This window comes from Gadus chalcogrammus, chromosome 7 (assembly GCF_026213295.1).
Source record: "Gadus chalcogrammus isolate NIFS_2021 chromosome 7, NIFS_Gcha_1.0, whole genome shotgun sequence".
Classification (NCBI taxonomy): Eukaryota; Metazoa; Chordata; class Actinopteri; order Gadiformes; family Gadidae; genus Gadus; species Gadus chalcogrammus.
Genome location: NC_079418.1, coordinates 2,295,946 through 2,315,559, shown reverse-complemented (window position 1 = coordinate 2,315,559; position 19,614 = coordinate 2,295,946). Strand labels below are relative to the sequence as shown.

Genomic DNA, 19,614 nt, shown 5'->3' with positions numbered 1-19,614 from the left:
GCGTCATCATTTTGACGCGGATACTGAAACCTTTCGCCATTCATGTTTGCTTTTATGCGTTTTATAAAAAATAAACACTATGAGAACGGTCATATTATATTACATTTATTGACCAGGATTCGTTTATAGTCTAAGTTTTTGCTCAAACAACATTTATATATAAAGGCGGTATTTAAATGTATTTTCAGTTATGCCAGCCAGCAAATTGGTAGGCCTACTGTGGGAACCAACCCATGGGCATCGGTCTCGAGGACGTCCTAGACTCACATTCGTGGATGTACTCAAGAAGGATGCAGGAGCGCAAAGTACCAATGAACTGGCCAGATGTATGGAGAATCGGGATGACTGGAAGCAACGATGGAGGGCTCGTCTGAGGACGACCTAGAGAGAGATGCCTGGTTTCAACAAACTGCCCCTTTAAAATATTCTAGCAAAGAAACCAGCTTGTGGAAACGGGGCATTATGTAATTTGGGTGATATCGAGAGTCTTATAAACAACGTGACCCTCCGGGGATTGCAAAAAAGTGTGCCCCGTGTGAGGCTCGAACTCACGACCTTCAGATTATGAGACTGACGCGCTGCCTACTGCGCCAACGAGGCTGCGTAAGACATCCTGATCTCGTCGTTTCCAATACAGGTTGGTCCTAATTAGTTATGAGCATAATATGACTACTTTACATTCATATTATATATATCGTATTGTAATAAACAATGATTAATAAAGTTGGTCGACGTAAAGTTGTATACATACCGTAAAATACATCTTGATCTCGTCGTATCGAATCCCGCTCGTTCCTAATTCATTATGATCATAATATGACTACTATAATTAGTTATGAGCATAATATGACTACTTTACATTCATATTATATATATCGTATTGTAATAAACAATGATTAATAAAGTTGGTCGACGTAAAGTTGTATACATACCGTAAAATACATCTTGATCTCGTCGTATCGAATCCCGCTCGTTCCTAATTCATTATGATCATAATATGACTACTATACATTCATATTGTCAGAAAAATGTCCTGATCCTTATGCAAATAAATAATAATGTTGTATCGAATATATATCGCATTGTAATAAACAATGATTAATAAAGTTAGTCAACGTAAAGTTCCATACATACCGTAAAATACATCTTGATCTCGTCGTATCGAATCCCGCTCGTTCCTAATTCGTTATGATCTTAATATGACTACTGTATTCATATTGTCAGAGAAATATCCAGATCCTTATGAAAATAACCCTAATAATAATGTTGTATCAAATACATATCGTATTGTAATAAACAATGATTAATAAAGTTAGTACCCGAAATCTTATTTATTTGTGCTGTACCGTACTATACTGTCACACAAATTTGTGAAGACATGGGAATTAGGCCTGTCATATCCATAGCCAAACGGGACCATTTGTGATGAAGACAAAGAATACACATTTGATGATTATTGTTATCTATAGTTTGAGTTCAGATAATCCTGCCTTGTGTAGGTATCAAAAGTTGTAGAAATTTGAGTGAAATTGGTGCAATAACTTAACTAAGTAATAATAATAATGATAAGAGGAAGAAGAAAATAATAAGAAATCACACCCCAGTAACCTCCGAACCAGTTTTATATTTTTATAATATAAAACATATATAATATAGTTCAAACAACAATAACAATGATAATAACATCACATAACGACAATACATGACATAGTGCAGGGACACCCTGCATCAGAGCATCATTCTCCTGTGACCGGCAACGCCTGCTGAACCTGGGAAAACAATCAATATGAATAAACATTTAGCAATAATACACAAGTCAAGTCAAGTCAAGTCACTTTTATTTATGTAGCACATTTAAAAACCACAGGGCTTTCACCCAAAGCGCTTTACAATTGCAGAAACCAGGGTTGGGCAGGACAGTTGTTGAAAGGGGCCCAGGGATACACAGGTCTTGACTAAAAAAGAAATGCATAAAATAAGTAGAAAGAGAGCAATATAAATAGTAAGAACAGGGTTAAGGGTGTTAAAGCAAGAGTGAAAAGGTATGTCTTTAAATTAGACTTAAAACTGGCAAGGGTGGAGACTTGATGTGGGGTGGAAGGGGATTCCAAAGGTTTGGGCCAGCAACAGAGAATGCCCGGTCACCTTTCGTTTTAAGACGTGTACGGGGGACAGATAGGAGCTGTTTTGTGGATGACCGGGTCGACCTTGAGGTGGAATGTGGGGAAAGCATTTCACCAATATAAGGGGGTCTGAGCCATTAAGCTGAGCCAAAAACAAAGAGTAAAATCTTAAAATCAATTCTAAATTTGACTGGGAGCCAGTGCAGCTGAGCCAGGAATGGTGTGATGTGCTCTCTCTTTTTAGTGCCAGTGAGCATTCTGGCTGCTGCATTCTGGACCATCTGTAATTTGTGGATGTTAGATTGAGTAAGACCTGTATATAAAATATTGCAGTTATCAAGTCTAGAGCTGATAAAAGCATGTATGAGAATTTCAAGATCACTCCGGGATAAAAGGGATTTAAGATTTGATATTACTCTAAGTTGATAAAAAACACTTCTGACCACACTGCTGATTTATTTATTAAAATTCAGAGGGTTTGACCGATTGGCATTTGATCACGCCTATGATACAGCAGCATGACACAGCTGTAATCACATAGCAATTGATCACATCCTCGTGTATTATTGATTTTATAAAACGGCCAATTCATTTAGATTCACATTCCATTTGCTGAGCCAGCCATCTCGTTATGAAAACTGGAAACAATGGATTAAACATGCTCTGCATAAAATATCACGCAAAGCATGTACCTTAAGCATGCTCATTTACTCACCATTGTGTCACTGTTGCTGCATCGACTTTGGGCAGCTGGATGGTGGTCTCACTCAGCACATTGATCTTGCGCGATCGACGGACTTTGCCGGACTATATTATGGTGTCAGCTGCAAGATCAATGTTATATAGCTTTAATTTCGACAAACAATATAACTACTCTTGAATAGGGTTTGTAAAATGCGCATTGTGTTAGCGGCCCCTAGCATTCGGGCTGCAGAATGCAACCAATTAATACCTCCCAATTAGCGTTTATGGCCGTGAGCAGAGCTCTGAACGCGGTATTAACGAACTAGAAGAGCAATTAAGGAGAAAACTGTTAAGAGACAAATCCATCTTTATTCTCGATCAACCTCAACAAATAATGATGCTTAACGTGTTACGAATCACAAATTTCTAAATAAAAGTGCAAAATGAGTACCATCTATGTATTTTTTTACATATTTAGAGTTATCATCCGAATGAGGAGAATGGAGATATATTAACAGTGTTCTTGATTCCCCCTTAAAATAGAAATACATCCTGAAGCTCTTCAACTTAAAACAGGTATTCAGTGTCAATGACATGTTGATCACAACGCCTCTGACCGTAGACTTAGGGTTAGAGTTAGAGTTAGGGTTATGGTTATGGTTAGAGTTAACCCCAAGGGTTAAGTTAAACCCTAAGGGCGCACTCACACTAGGCCAGTTCAAAGTACTCAAGTACAAATCTGTGGCCTGAGCACACTTCGGAGAGGTGTACTCAGGCCACGGTACAGATGCTAATGAGCCGACACGCGCACACGCATGGCTACGCAACCTGAGCTGGATGACGTATAGTCCATGCGACCCTTCTTTCCCTTTAAACAATAAACATGACGGCAAGCGGTTCATGTTGGTGCGATAGTGAAGTTGAGTTTTTGATCAAAAATACCGCGTTCGCCCCGGCGCGGGCTTTCTTGGTTCACTGGAGAAGGCGGGGCTGCTCGCAGTCTATACCTAGAATAATTTGCACACTCCCGAATGTTTTTATTTTTCATATGAATGAAGACACCTGCATGCAAGAATAAGTTCACGTCTGAGTGTAGGCTACAAACACGACTAACTATTTACAAGTGCAAAAACACCAACATATTCTTTATTTTGCTAACCACTTGTTTTTTATCCCGACAAAATTAAGCCTCGTCAGGACAGTTCCTCTGCGACTCTCTCGTAGATCGCACCATCTTTCAACGTCTTTGTTTAATACGACTGCATCACCTGCTCTCACATGATCAGCAACTCGCGGATTTCACTTTCTTTTCAGCAACACCACTACCCTTGATGAGCGCGAACATTTTTGGAAACCTGCCTGGCAACGGACAATCGCGTTGACGCAATGTTTCGATGTGGATTACGTAGGCGGCACAATTTTCGCTCCCGGTACAATTTTGGTTTGACAGGGGCAATCGTACTTGAGCACGGTATGGGTGTGAAACGGACTTGGGCACGGTACAGATGGCCTAGTGTGAGTGCGCCCTAACGGTAAGGCTTGAGTTTAGGGTAAGAGTTTGGGTTAGAGTTTGGGTTAGAGTGAACCCTAAAGGTACGGCCACAACCGGTATTTTCGGTTGACTGGGGCCATGTTTGATGACCTGCTAGCCCGGGTTGGTGCCAGGTTCTCCCGTCACACCAACTACAGGCGCTCCATATCAGCTGCAGAGCGCTAATTGGCTATCGCGGCTAAGTGTCACACGTAGGAGCGTAAACAATTTTGAATTCCGTGCGTAGGTGCGTTAGACGCGTAGGTGCGTTGGGCATGAGATGCGTAAAACGCATCTAACGCGCTGCTTTAGCGTGTGAACCAATGGTTCCCTATGCAAAAATGCAGATTTTCTACGCCTCTAACGCGCGTAACGCGTTCAGTGTTGCCGTACCTTTGAGGGCTTGTTCACACTACCTCCGTCCGTCGACGGATCTCATTGACTTACATGGGGCACTCGCGAAATGCATTGTGGGTCCGTCCGTCCATTCGGCTCCGTGGCCTGTGTAAAAGAGTTGAGATAGGTCAACTTTTCAGGCAGCGGTGGATCCGTCGGCCAATCGGATCGCGGTTATGCAAATGCACTCCACGCGTTTGCTGGATCCATTTTGCAATAAAAAGCAGGAAGAAGCAGAAGAAATCCGGCCATTATATTATTTTACAGAAATGTGGAATGATAGGATTGTTTTTTAGTCACCTGTTGTTGGTGTCATCTTTTGTATTTATATCCACACATCGGCTTTGTGCGATTTGATTGGCCGCAGTATGCGTCTACAGAGACTAGTCCCCTATATGTCAGACACGCGTGTAACGCGCCTAACCTGACGCTTGATCATTGTGCGTCACAAAAATAGTTCAACGCGGCTAACGCGCCTACGGAGCTAGATGAGCCCGCCCAAAACTTATTTTCCCCTGCTACTTTTCTTTTGCTCCACAAACATGGCTGAGATCACCACCATCGCTGCGCTGAATTTGTTGTGGGAGTTCGAGGAGAGTGGGAAACCCAAACGCCACCGTGTTTGGGTGCATGATAGGCTTAGGGTGAGGGTTACCCCAAAAGGTTAGGGTTAGGTTTAAACCTTAGGGTTAGGTTTAGGGTAATGGTTAACCTTGAAGGTCCCATGGCATGAAAATCTCACTTTATGAGGTTTTCTTGAGTTCCCCTAGCCTGCCTTTTGTCCCCCAGTGGCTAAAACTTGTGTTCGGTGTAAAACAAGCACTAGGTGTACGTTCCAAATCAGCGCTCAAGCGCGCTGATTTGGAACGTGTTCTCTTATGTCGTCATAAAGGATCTAAGTTCCTCCCCTTTCTCTGCCTTTCCCGCCCAGAGAATTTGGCCCGCCAATGAGACACGACCGTGCGAGCGCCAGATGTGTGTGTGAGTTTGATAACACACACTCTAGCGCAAGTGCTTGCTGTTGGTGTTATGGTACATAACACGTCGGTTCTTTGACGTCTCTTGTATTTCCACAACAAGACTGTAGTTGGGGTCTCAGCCATTGTTGAGAAGGAATTGGGGGAAAGGAACTTTGGCTTTGACTCCCTGAAGTACATGAACTGCGACATGCTGCCTGAAATACTGTGTTTGGGGCCTACTTATATCTAAATTAAAGCATCCATAAAGTAGCATGCCATGGGATCTTTAAGGGTTTACGGTTGGGCTTCGCTAAGGGTGGGTGTTAACCTTAGGGGTTAGGGTTAGGTTAACCCTTACTCCATTAACAGTTCAACTCCACCAGGAATAAACGTCTACAGGGAGCATGAGGAGTGATAAGTACATTGGGCTCATGGTCTTCAACGGTTCAATGTGCAACTCCAGGACGCCCAAAACGATATCCTTCATTTACCAGATCAGCTAAAGAACACAACGTCTGAACAAAAACAATAAACGGGTTCCTCTCCTCGGCCATTAGTGTTTAAATATTTAATCTAACAGAAGTACGACAGTGCCTTTACACTCAGTTAATTCATATAAAACGTAACATGCCTTAGGGACTGTGATGGAAAACTACAGACAGCGGACGCTACAAGCTACGCTTACCCTTAAACCACTGAGGGGAGGTCAGGTAAGTAGTTTAGGTTCAGTTGAAACACTTAAAATACGACCAGAAGGTTTATCAGTCAAACATTAGTAAGAGCCACGAATAAATTAACAAACACTTAAGAGTTAAAGGCTTCGAGGTGGACTACATTACCCAAAGTACCTATAACCAGGAAGCAGGAGGACCAATCACATACACACGTCAACAGGAAGCCCAACGACCATCAGGACAGAAGCCAGCGTGGTGGGGGCTGTGTCCATTGGTCCACAGCCGTCCCAGACCGGCCAATTATATCGCTGCATTTCAATATCAGCAGGGGCCTGAAGTAGCCTCACCCTTCATGTGCATGTCACTCACAAGACAACCCAGACTGTAGCGGGGGGGGGGGGGAGTGGCGATGACGATGATCGGGCTGCGGAGCACTGGAGGAAAAATCAGCACAATGTCTGCAGTGGGAGGTCGTGAATATGGCGAACAGAATCAAACGGAGCGTCTCGTTTTGACAGGGGAACACCCCTTCAAACCGACCACAGTGGACCGATCCACCGGCAAGTCCCCCGGCCGACCCCGCTGTTGATACGCTTTCAGATCAGAGCAAATTAAAGACAGACTTCGAAAGACAGTGAGACGTTCTCACGGGAGACAGACCACAGGGAGGTGTATGTATAGATGAGTTATTGTACAGTGTAGTCCACTACAGGGGTGCAGTGCAGCTCTCAGCAGGACTAGTTGAACATGATGGACTCTGGGTCCTGGTCCATCATCTGGGCCATGTGTCTGAGGACGTCCTTCTTGGTGATGATCCCCAGGAGACGTCTGAGGGAACACAAAAAGGGATTAGAAGTTTTATTGATCCATATAGATCCATATTGATCCAATTGATCCAGTACTGGGGAATCCTTGAAACGGATATAATGAAGAAAACACACAAAGGAACCCCGGACCACAGTGACACCGGCAATGTGAGTCAGTCTGACGTCTAAGCTCCCCAGAGGACCGAAGAGGACTAGGTGGTCTCCTAACCCTAAACGTTACGGTAAGGGTCTCCTACCCGCTGCGTGTGACCAGACACTGCCTGAGGCCCAGCTTCCTGAAGATGTCCACCACCGTCTCCATGGGCGTGTGGTCGGTGACCGTGAAGGGGCTGAGGTTCAGGATGCGGCGCAGCTTCAGGGGCGGAGGGGGGTCGTCCGGCAGCGGGGGCGGGTCCTCCGTGAAGAACACCAGCGAGCTGCTGACCACGCCCTCCTGCTTCTGACGGGCCGTCTCTGGGGGGGGGGGCAGCGGTCAGCAGGGTTAGGGTCAGTGTTAGGGTCAGTAGGGGTCTGGGTGCGGTACGGAGGTTACTTACTGACGGCCAGCGTGAGGTCCCTGCGGCCTACAAAGCCGATGAGGCGCTCCGACTCCCGGGACACCACCACGGGGAAGCCGTTGTAGTCCGTGCCCTTGATGAGCGCCTCCACCTCCTCCACGCTGTCAGCGTCCTGCGTCAGCACGGCCAGCGGCGGCTCGCTGCGGCGCGGCCGCATCACGTCCGCCGCCAGCGTGCGGTGGCTGAACTCGTCCCTGACGTCCAGGTAGGGGTAGCCGTTGAGCTGGATGTGCGACTCGTAGATTCCCTCCTTCCCAAAGGCGTCCGCCACCCACTTGGAGGTCACGGCCGCCGCCATGAGGGGGACGATGTACTCCAGTCCCCCCGTCAGCTCAAACATGATGACCACCAGAGAGACCGTCATACGGGTGACGCCCCCTGGAGAGAGGACACGCCCAGTTAGAGAGGACACGCCCCTTTAGAGAGGACACACCCAGTTAGAGAGGACACGCCCAGTTAGAGAGGACACGCCCAGTTAGAGAGGACACGCCCAGTTAGAGAGGACACGCCCCTTTAGAGAGGACACGCCCAGTTAGAGAGGACACGCCTCCTCCTGAATCCGCCTGGGGGAGGGGCTAGGACACGCCCCCACCAGCTAGGGGAGGGGGCGGGGCTAAGGGAGGGGGGCGGGGCTCTTACCCAGGCAGGCGGCGGCCCCCACCATGGCGTACAGCCCCGGGGCGGGGCTAAGGGAGGGGGCGGGGCTAAGGGAGGGAGGCGGGGCACTTACCCAGGCAGGCGGCGGCCCCCACCATGGCGTACAGCCCTGGCGTGACGCAGTCGGCCCCGGGGCGGGGCTAAGGGAGGGGGCAGGGCTAATGGAGGAGGCGGGGCTAAGGGAGGAGGGCGGGGCTCTTACCCAGGCAGGCGGCGGCCCCCACCATGGCGTACAGCCCTGGCGTGACGCAGTCGGCCCCGGGGCGGCACCAGTTCCTGAAGATGATCCAGTCGTGGTGGTGGTAGGCCGTCTGCTCCACCGCGATGCCCACCATGCGGCCCGCGATGGCCCCCACCGCCATGCTGGGGATGAACAGCCCCGACGGGATCTGTCGGGTCAAAGGTCAGGGGTCAGGGTTAAGGTTAAAGGTCAGGGGTCAGGGTTAAGGTCAGGGCCGATGGCCCCCACCGCCATGCTGGGGATGAACAGCCCCGACGGGATCTGTCGGGTCAAAGGTCAGGGGTCAGGGTTAAGGTTAAAGGTCAGGGGTCAGGGTTAAGGTCAGGGCCGATGGCCCCCACCGCCATGCTGGGGATGAACAGCCCCGACGGGATCTGTCGGGTCAAAGGTCAGGGGTCAGGGTTAAGGTTAAAGGTCAGGGGTCAGGGTTAAGGTCAGGGCCGATGGCCCCCACCGCCATGCTGGGGATGAACAGCCCCGACGGGATCTGTAGGGTCAAACGTCAGGGGTCAGGGTTAAGGTTAAAGGTCAGGGTTAAGGTCAGGGGTCTGGGCCGATGGCCCCCACCGCCATGCTGGGGATGAACAGCCCCGACGGGATCTGTAGGGTCAAAGGTCAGGGGTCAGGGTTAAGGTCAGGGCCGATGGCCCCCACCGCCATGCTGGGGATGAACAGCCTCGACGGGATCTGTAGGGTCAAAGGTCAGGGGTCAGGTTTAAAGGTCAGGGTTAAAGGTCAGGGGTCAGAGTTAAAGGTCAGGGGTTTAGTAGTACTTTAGTGGTAGTTTAGTGGTAGTTTAGTGGTAGTTTAGTAGTAGTTTACTATCCCCCCCCCCCACTGACCTTCATGCCGAAGGTGAACACGGTGACCACCACCTTGAAGACCAGCGCCAGCGCCAGCTGCCAGAGCGCCGTGTAGACCCCCGGGCCGGCAGGCCGGTCCGGGATGTCGTCCAGCGGCCGGCTCATGTTGGGGCTGTTGACGTAGTCGCAGAGCTGCGAGCTCTCCAGGGCGCCGCAGTCGTTGAACAGCTCCGAGATCAGCTCCGAGGTGCTGCGCCGCGTGTAGGGGTTGGGGAAGGCCAGCAGGGCGGTGACGCCGGCCACGCCCACCACCTCCAGCACCGGGTAGCGGCCAAGGCGCGTGGTCTTGCGGCGCCGGCACCAGGCGATGTTGGCCCTGATGAACAGCGCCCCCCAGAGGCCACCGAACACGCCCAGCAGGATGAAGGGCACCAGCTCCGCCATGTACCAGGGCGTGTGATACTCCACGTAGAACAGCACCAGACGGCTGTTCCCGAACGGGTTGATGGAACGCAGCGTGAAGGCAGCGACCAGCGCCGCGAAGAAGGAGCGCCACAGCGTCTTCAGGGGGAAGTAGTAGCTCACCTAGGGGGGGAGGAGGGGGAGAGAGAGGGAGGGGGAAAGAGAGAGAGTTAACCACAAACGACGAGGGAGAGGAGGGAGGGAGAAACAGAGACAGAGAAGCCAAGCAGAGCTGAACATAAGCACTTTGAAAGAGCAATACAAACGTTTCTGGAACAAAAAGAAAACTGAAACTAGTCCACACGTGAAACGTATCCTTCCCCCACCGTCCCCACTAACGCCGTGAGAGAGGATAGGCTCACCACAGGAGAACGCAGAACCATTGAAACCCTCCCACAGCCTGCCAGGCCAGTAGGGGGCAGTAGAGCTCTATTAAACACAGGGTGAAGCAGCTGCCTGACCCTCACCTCCTCCAGGCTGAAGAGGACCCCCCCTATGGGCGCCCCGAAGGCCACGGAGACCCCCGCCGCCGCCGCTGCAGAGAGCACCTGCGGACGGAAGAGAACACAATCATTAAAGGCCGTGTTGCAGGGTTCCTTTTCCAACGTATTTGTGCAAATTGCATGTCGGTAATAAAGATTTAAACTGTTATCCATTGTATTTAATGTTGTTAGGTATCACAAAAGATAGATAGATAGCCTAGTCAAGTCTTTATTAATGCCAAACGACACAAATCGTTGGGAATTCATTTAGGTGATTCGGCTCACACAGTATAGCCTACAAGACAACACAGAACAAGGGAGACAACAAGTCTGACTGGACATACACAAAATACATCACATCAAAACTAGACACATGCGTTGATAGACAGATAGACACTTGAAAAGATAAGGACTGAAAGATAATTAAATATGCTCTATTATTTGCCTTGCGGAGCCAGCCAATCCTGTGTGCGTATGCAAATTAGCCATGTGCGCCAAACAGAAGAAAGACGTAATGTTGAGAAGTCATACTAAAAACGCATAGCAAGCTCAAGCTAAACCAGAGTGTATCAATCACACACGTTGGGTCCATTCTAAATTATGGCAAGAGGATTTTCTTTAAATCTTTGCAGTGACTGAATGTTGAGGATAAATTTGATTGTTTTGCATAAGTGCGACTGCGTGTGTCCTTTCCGGCTTCGGCATACTGCATGGTTATGAAGGCCTTGTGGTTAGTTGTGGTCTTAGTGAAGCAGCCTAGCCTTGGAGTTGGATAAGTTGAAGTGATTGTGTACAGGCGTGCGAGAGTGAGAGAGAGAGCACACCCGCCATGGTGATGTTTGGCTTGTTGTGGGCTGTCCGCATGTCAGCATCCGCCGGGTTGGACGATGTGCTTTGTGTATGTGTTCAATGTACATCTGTCTGGTCGTATTTGCGGTAGATTGATGGTTAATTAATTGGCTTTGACCGCAATCAATTCTCGGCAATTCCTCATTCGCCCTCTCACGTCTGACAGGTTCGAAATTATACGGCTATGGGCCATCATACATGTTATTTGTGGTTCTTGCCACCTCTTAGACGCCATAGATCTAGTACTAGGCTGAGGCGACCTTCCACCACGTCTCCCCAACGTGACGTCATCGCCGAATGGCGTTAGAAAACACCCGTTACTGCCAAAAATGACAAAAACTGGACTTTAACACTATTTTGGAGACATTTTATGATTGATTTACATATTTTGAGTGCTTTATGTACCCATTAAACAAAACTTCCGGTTAACCGGCAAAACAGCCTTTAAGACCTTTAAGACTTTTAAGGCCTAAAACTCAGATGATTGGATTTTTTTTTTTTTTTTTTTAAGTCTGTTCCCTGTGAAGGGGGATGAGGAAAAAAAGAAAAGAAAAAAGAATTGTAAAAATGTGAAGCCTACCTGCAGTTTAGTTTTAAACCTTATTCATTCAAACCAGCAATGTGATCATTTATTACCCCCCCCCCCCCGGTGGTCCTCACCTCGCGGCGCTTGCCCTCGTTCTTGCTGTACTTGGAGAAGAGGCTGCAGAACAGGTTGCCACAGCAACAGGCCACGTGGACGAGCGGCCCCTCCTTCCCCAGGCTGAGTCCCGAGGACACGGCCAGCACCAGCGTCACTGTCTTGATGAGCAGCGTCCACTTCCCCAGGTAGCCCCGGATGATGAACCCGCTCAGGATGGTCTTGATCTGAGGACCAGGAACACAGAGGAACCATCAGAACTACAGCCTAGTAAGACTGGTCCACTTCCCCAGGTAGCCCCGGATGATGAACCCGCTCAGGATGGTCTTGATCTGAGGACACTGAGACCTACAGGACTGAAGATCTAGTGAGACCTACAGCTCAGTAGGACTGAAGACCTAGTGAGAACTACAGCTCACCAGGACTGAACTGAAGACCTACTGAGACCTACTGCTCACTAGGACTGAAGACCTACTGAGACCTACAGGACTAGGACTGAAGACCTAGTGAGACCTACAGGACTAGGACTGAAGACCTACAGAGACCTACAGCTCACTAGGACTGGACTGAAGACCTACAGAGACCTACAGGACCGAAGACCTACTGAGACCTACAAGACTAGGACTGAAGACCTACTGAGACCTACAGGACTGAAGACCTACTGAGACCTACAGGACTGAAGACCTACTGAGACCTACAGCTCACTAGGACTGAAGACCTACTGAGACCTACAGGACTAGGACTGAAGACCTAGTGAGACCTACAGGACTAGGACTGAATACCTACTGAGACCTACAGGACTGAAGACCAAGTGAGACCTACAGGACTGAAGACCTACTGAGACCTACAGCTCACTAGGACTGAAGACCTACTGAGACATACTGCTCACTAGGACTGAAGACCTACTGAGACCTACAGAACTGAAGACCTACTGAGACCTACTGCTCACTAGGACTGAAGACCTACTGAGACCTACAGGACTGAAGACCTAGTGAGACCTACAGCTCACTAGGAGTGAAGACCTACTGAGACCTACAGCTCACTAGGACTGAAGACCTACTGCTCACTAGGACTGAAGATCTACTGAGACCTACAGGACTAGGACTGAAGACCTACAGGACTGAAGACCTACTGAGACCTACAGGACTGAAGACCTACTGAGACCTACAGATCACTAGGAGTGAACACCTACTGAGACCTACAGCTCACTAGGACTGAAGACCTACTGAGACCTACAGGACTAGGACTGAATACCTACTGAGACCTACAGGACTAGGACTGAAGACCTACTGAGACCTACAGCTCACTAGGACTGGACTGAAGACCTGCTGAGACCTTTTGTCCACTGGTCTAAAGAACGTCATCTGAATATTGAATTCTAGAACATAATAAGTCAAGTGGGGGTACAGTGCAGTAGTCCTCACAGCGAGTATTGTGGGGTACAGTACAGTGACCCTCACAGTGGGTATTGTGGGGTACAGTTCAGTGAGTATCGTGGGTTACAGTCCAGTGAGTATCGTGGGTTACAGTCCAGTGAGTATTATTGGGTACAGTACAGTGAGTATTGTGGGGTACAGTCCAGTGAATATTGAGGGGTACAGTGCAGTGAGTCTTGTGGGGTACAGTGAGTATTGGGGGTACAGTGAGTATTGGGGGGTACAGTGAGTATTGTGGGGTACAGTGAGTATTGTGGGGTACAGTGAGTATTGGGGGGTACAGTGAGTATTGTGGGGTACAGTGAGTATTGGGGATACAGTGAGTATTGGGGGGTACAGTGAGTATTGTTGGGTACAGTGAGTATTGAGGGGTACAGTGAGTATTGTGGGGTACAGTGAGTAATGGGGGGTACAGTGAGTATTGTGGGGTACAGTAGGAGGTAAAGGTAAAGAGCTCACCTCTGGGATCCCCGAGCCACAGGCGTACGGAGCGAAGACTCGGACCAGCGAAACGGCCAGGAAGGAGAAGAGCAGCGCCCACAGGACGTACAGCAGGTAGTTCAGCAGGTAGGCCCCCGCCCCCTGGTGGAGAGACAGAGAACTACCATCAGACTACGCCCCCTAGTGGAGAGACAGAGAACTACCATCAAACTACACCCCCTAGTGCAGAGACAGAGAACTACCATCAGACTACGCCCCCTAGTGGAGAGACAGAGAACTACCATCAAACTACACCCCCTAGTGCAGAGACAGAGAACTACCATCAGACTACGCCCCCTAGTGGAGAGACAGAGTACTACCATCAAACTACACCCCCTAGTGGAGAGACAGAGAACTACCATCAGACTACGCCCCCTAGTGGAGAGACAGAGAACTAACATCAGACTACGCCCCCTAGTGGAGGTGAGAGAGAATTACCATCACCTCGGAGGTCATGACCTCCTGTACTGTCACTTTAAGAGGAGGAGGAGCCTTACCTCGGAGGTCCCGGTCATGAGCTCCGCCCACTTCTGCCACTCGGGGCACTTGTCGCGGTCGTCGAAGGTGGTCTGGTTGGAGGTCCAGCAGCACTGCTCGTGGCTGTACCAGAAGGCCGAGAGGCAGACGCCCTCCTTCAGGTCCGTCATCCAGTCCACCGCAAGGTCGATCACCCCCGCGAGTGTGCCTTGGGGGGGGGCAGATGCCGTAAGAGGGGGGGTACAGTACAGTGACTACCGTCACACTAACCCTTACTACAGTCAGTATTAAGGGGTACAGGTCGATGACCGTCCTTAGGGGGGGGGGGGGGGGGGGGCAGAGAGGGGGGGATACAGTGAACCTAACAGTATTGAGGGGTACAGGTTGATCACCCTGCCTGGGGGGTTAGACTCCCACCAAGCGGAGGACGAGGTGAATATGTATATGAACCCTGAATATGTAAGGGGCTTATATTCGATCGACACATTATCCAGCTTAATACATGGCTCCTTCAAAAAACGGAAAAATAACTTCACATGGTGTGTCTTTCTACAATTTATTTGTTACCAGCATTCGTAGACGCTGACGTCGCTTAGCACCGAAGACGCTGGGGTTGATAAGTTACCGGACTACTTGCGGAGTAATACGAAAGACGGCCAGAAATTCACTTTCCTTGACAGCGGTCATTATATGCTTAGCAACGGTGAATTATCAAACGTAATTCACCGCCGGAAGTTGTGAAGGGCCCGTGCAAGTGAACGGAGCGTTCCACGGCACTGAGAAGAGCCGTGTAATAAATATATATATATATATATATATATATATATATATATTAGTGGTGGGCCGTTAGCGTTAACGGCTGCGTTAACGCGAAACTTTTATCGGGTGATAAATAAAATATCGCCGTTAATCTATTTTCCAAGTTGGGTTGGGAGCTGGGCATAGGCGTCACCGCTGGACGCGGTGACGCGTCCAGCGCGTCCAGTGTACCCACCACTTGTAAAAAAACAAAACTCAAGTGGAATTATTGTAACGGTTCGATATGTGGTGGTGGATCACTCTTTATGAGAATAAACAGCAGGGAGACGGTTGGATGACTTTCTCAAGCGGTACTTTACTTTACTTTTCAACTCACAACCACAACATTTCCTTGTTCGGACCCATCACGTGACTGAACTAACCAATCAGAAGCTAGAATTTAGACAGAGGTAAACGTGAGGGAATCAGAGAGGCAGATTCAACAGAATATCCTGACTGTGTTAATGTAAACATGTAAATATGTAATAATTAATAAGTAATAATTGTGTAACATAAATATGTAAATGATTAATTGACTAAACAATTTAAATACATTTCTAGCAAATTAACTCCAATATAAATTATATTAATTTATTCTACAACTTTCAAATATTTAACTTCTAAACCTTACATTATTATGGATTATTACACGGCTCTTCTCAATGCTCTAGACTGCTCCATTCACTTGCATGGGCCTTCCCAACGTTCAGCTGTCAATTATTTTTGTTTATGCTCCGTTCACTTGCATGGGCACTTCACAACAAAATCAAATTATATTTGATAATTCACTATTGCCGAGTATAATTGACCGCTGTCAAGGTAAAGAACAGATTTTTTGTCGTTCGCCATTTTAATCTAGATTAAATTTGGAATTAATCTAGATTAAAAAAAATTATCTATACCCACCACTAATATATATATATATATGGCAGAGCTCTTAACGTAGTCTGTGATTGGTCCTCACCTGAGAGCAGGCCAATCAGCAGCATCACCACCCAGCCGGACCAGGCGTCCAGAAGGCTCTTGATCAACTCCCACATCGACTCTTTGCTCTTACTGGTGATCTGAGGAGGGAGGAGTTGGGGGCGGAGTCAGCAGAGCAGGAGGAATTAGGGGCGGAGTCAGTAGAGTGGGAGGAGTTAGGGGCGGAGTCAGCAGAGCAGGAGGAGTTTGGGGCGGTTAGGATTGCGTAAAGGTACGGCCGCGCGTAACGCGCCTAACCTGCGGATCATTGTGTGTCACAAAAATGCTTCAACACGCCTACGCAGCTAGATTCAAGATTCAATCATTCTTTATTGTCATTGTTTGTTTTGCACACAACGACATTTCTGCCGACGGCTCCAGCTTAGATTACACAGCATAAACACTGAGATATAAAAAATAACACATCTACGAGCCTAAACCAATGGTTCCCTAGGAAAAAATGCAGATTTGCTACGCCTCTTACGCGCGTAACGCGTTTGGTGTGGCTGTAGTTTAAGGTTAGGTTTAACAGTGATTTAGTATTGTGTGTGGTTTAACTGGGTATAACTTGGTTGAACTAACTTTAACTAGCTTTAGAATTGTGTGGGGTTTACACTAAGTAGGTTTAACTAGGTTTAACCAGTGTTAGCTAGGTTTAACTAGGTTTAACAGTGATTTAGTATTGTGTGGATTACCTAGGTATAACTTGGTTGAACTAGCTTTAACTAGGTTTAGAATTGTAGGGGGTTTACTGTAAGAAGGTTTAACTAGGTTTAACCAGTGTTAACTAAGTTCAACATAGAATCCACAATAAAGGTTGACACTATGACAAGAATCAATAAGGGGTTCTGGGGAGAGTTGTAGTTCTGTCCACTGACGACGAGAGCTATAAACTACAGTTCCCAGACCCCCGTGGCGACGCCTCACCTTGCGGTGGCGGTCAGTGTCGCGGGACTTCTCCCGGAGCCAGTCGATGGTATGGAAGTCCTCATATGTCCCCACGTCAGGGAACGGCTCGTCAAGGAAGTCCATGAGGTGCCCCGCCCCGTTTGGCTCCTCCCCCCCGGGGGTCGAGGCAGAGGCTGAGGCCAAGCCTGGAGGAGCAGGTGGAGAAGAAGTAGAGACAGAGGGTGGAGGAGGAGGAGGAGGAGTAGGAGGAGGAGGAGGAGGAGGAGGAGAGACAGAGGGAGGAAAGGGAGGAGGAGGAGGAGGTGGAGCAGGAGGAGGGAGGAGGAGGAGGAGAGACAGAGGGAGGTGGAGGAGGAGGAGCAGGAGGAGGAGGAGGAGAGACAGAGGGAGGAAAGGGAGGAGGAGGAGGAGGAGAGACAGAGGGAGGAAAGGGAGGAGGAGGAGGTGGAGCAGGAGGAGGGAGGAGGAGGAGGAGAGACAGAGGGAGGAGGAGGAGGAGGAGCAGGAGGAGCAGGTGAAGAAGGAGAGAGAGAGGGAGGAAAGGGAGTAGGAGGAGGAAGAGGAGGAGGAAGTGGAGCAGGAGGAGGAGGAGGAGGAGAGACAGAGGGAGGAAAGGGAGGAGGAGGAGGAGGAGGAGGAGGAGAGACAGAGGGAGGAAAGGGAGGAGGAGGAGCAAGAGGAGGAGGGAGGAGGAGAGACAGAGGGAGGAGGAGGAGGAGGAGAGACAGAGGGAGGAGGAGGAGGAGGAGGAGGAGGAGGAGGAGGAGGAGGAGGAGAAGGAGAGACAGAGGGAGGAGGAGACAGAGGGAGGAAAGGGAGGAGGAGGTGGAGCAGGAGGAGGGAGAAGGAGGAGGAGGAGAGACAGAGGGAGGAGGAGGAGCAGGTGAAGAAGAAGGAGAGACAGAGGGAGGAAAGGGAGGAGGAGGAGGAGACAGAGGGAGGAGGAGGAGGAGGAGGAGGAGGAGGAGGAGAAGGAGAGACAGAGGGAGGAGGAGACAGAGGGAGGGAAGGGAGGAGGAGGTGGGGCAGGAGGAGGAGGAGGAGAGACAAAGGGAGGAGGAGGAGGAGGAGGAGGTGGAGTAGGAGGAGGAGGAGAAGAGACAGAGGGAGGAGGAGGAGGAGGAGGAGGAGGAGGAGGAGGAGGAGGAGGAGGAGGAGGAGGAGAGACAGAGGGAGGAGGAGAGACAGAGGGAGGAGAGGGAAAAGGAGGAGAAACAGAGGTAGGAGGAGGTGGAGCAGGAGGAGGAGGAGGAGGAGAGACAGAGGGAGGAGAGGGAATAGGACGAGAAACAGAGGGAGGAGGAGGTTAATGTGGTACTGATGGTGTTGCTGCTCCAAGGCTAGAGCACCTCTTCGTCTCCATCTGTCTGTATATCTGTCTGTCTCTCTTGTCAGGGTTAGGGGTTCAATGCCAATACTGAGACAACCCTCCACCAGACAAAACGTTGTTATTTTAACAGTTTCCCCAAAAAACACCAGACTAAAGTGACCAGCGTTCAAAACAAGGTCACTGCATTGAATCTGTTTACATTTAAACACTGAACAAAATTAATATAAATAAATGAATGCATTGCAGCGTCGTTTTAAAGGACTAATCACCAGCCATGGGTGGTTCATTAAGGTTAAAAATGCTTCATTAAGGAGGGAGTAGCGGGACCGGGGCCTCTGCAGCCGGCAGGTATGGAGAGCGCTGGAGAGACCCCCACTGACGTGTGTTGTGAAGCCTGTTTATTGAGGGACTGTTAATTAAGGACCTGTTAAGGACCTGTTTATTGTAGGAAGAGAGACTATGACGGCCTGTGATACAGATGATGGCGCGTCCCTCTCTGATACAGACAGTAGTCTCTCTACTGCGCATCGCATCATCAGGAGAAGCTGATCTGGAGTCTGCGCTGCTGGTGCTGCACATGAATACGACTTAACAGCATTGAAATCATCATTATAAACTCATTTTATTAATCATCGTGATGTCTGTCATCTGCAGTGTCGTTCTTGGAGGAACTAGATACTGAAATGCTCGACTTTATCTCCAGTCTAGCTCGTCTGGACACTAAATAAATAAAGAATCGCTTTCTTACCTTCCGCGGCTTCCATAGTTCGGTTTCACGTCACACGGGGTGGCGGAGTGAGTTATGAATCAGTGAACGTCTTAATGTTCTGCGTCTGAGCGGACATCTCAGCTCAAAGATGTGTTTAAACACACATTTCGTGTTAAAGGTGGAGGAATAAACACACGGGGCTGGGAGGTCTCCCACAATGCATCGCGGGCTGTCACTGAGAAGCTGAGCTGAGATGACGCCGCTGCGTCATGTTTTTTAAGTAAGGCGTCGAGAATGTGTTTCTTTACGTTCTCGACGCTCTTTACGTACACGTATTCTCGAGCTCCCTCTGGACTGACCGTGGACCTAGGGACTGACGCCGCTGTGTCAACGTAGACAACATCGAGAATACGTCGAGTTTAAGCTTAACTGCGTTGAGTTCAGCGCAGTTAAGCTGTGTTATTTAAGTGTTATTTAATGTTTTAGTTTGACTTGTATCATGAATACAATCAATAAAACGTCCTTGACTTTTGATTATTTGTAATATAAGTAATAGGTAGTATCATAATAACTCACTTCACACTTATTAATTGTCTGCAATCCCAACGATTTTGGTGTCAAATGAGG

The 19,614-nt window shown here is 48.8% G+C and overlaps 1 protein-coding gene and 1 non-coding gene across 2 annotated transcripts; both read right to left on the bottom strand.

Moving 5' to 3' along the window:
* Nucleotides 1-527: 527 nt before the first annotated feature.
* Nucleotides 528-600, bottom strand: trnam-cau (transfer RNA methionine (anticodon CAU)). Its single transcript has one exon. It is a non-coding gene; the product is annotated as a tRNA-Met (tRNA).
* A 1,196-nt stretch (nt 601-1,796) lies between these two features.
* clcn4 (chloride channel, voltage-sensitive 4) lies at nt 1,797-19,247 on the bottom strand. Its single transcript, XM_056594024.1, has 12 exons — nt 19,027-19,247; nt 16,967-17,133; nt 16,041-16,140; nt 14,299-14,486; nt 13,781-13,903; nt 11,906-12,112; nt 10,382-10,462; nt 9,492-10,037; nt 8,611-8,797; nt 7,731-8,129; nt 7,431-7,647; nt 1,797-7,195 (listed from the first exon to the last, which is right to left on the bottom strand). The coding sequence occupies exons 1-12, from the start codon at nt 19,040-19,042 to the stop codon at nt 7,105-7,107; spliced, it is 2,322 nt and encodes a 773-aa protein (XP_056449999.1). The 5' UTR covers nt 19,043-19,247; the 3' UTR covers nt 1,797-7,104.
* Nucleotides 19,248-19,614: the final 367 nt, after the last annotated feature.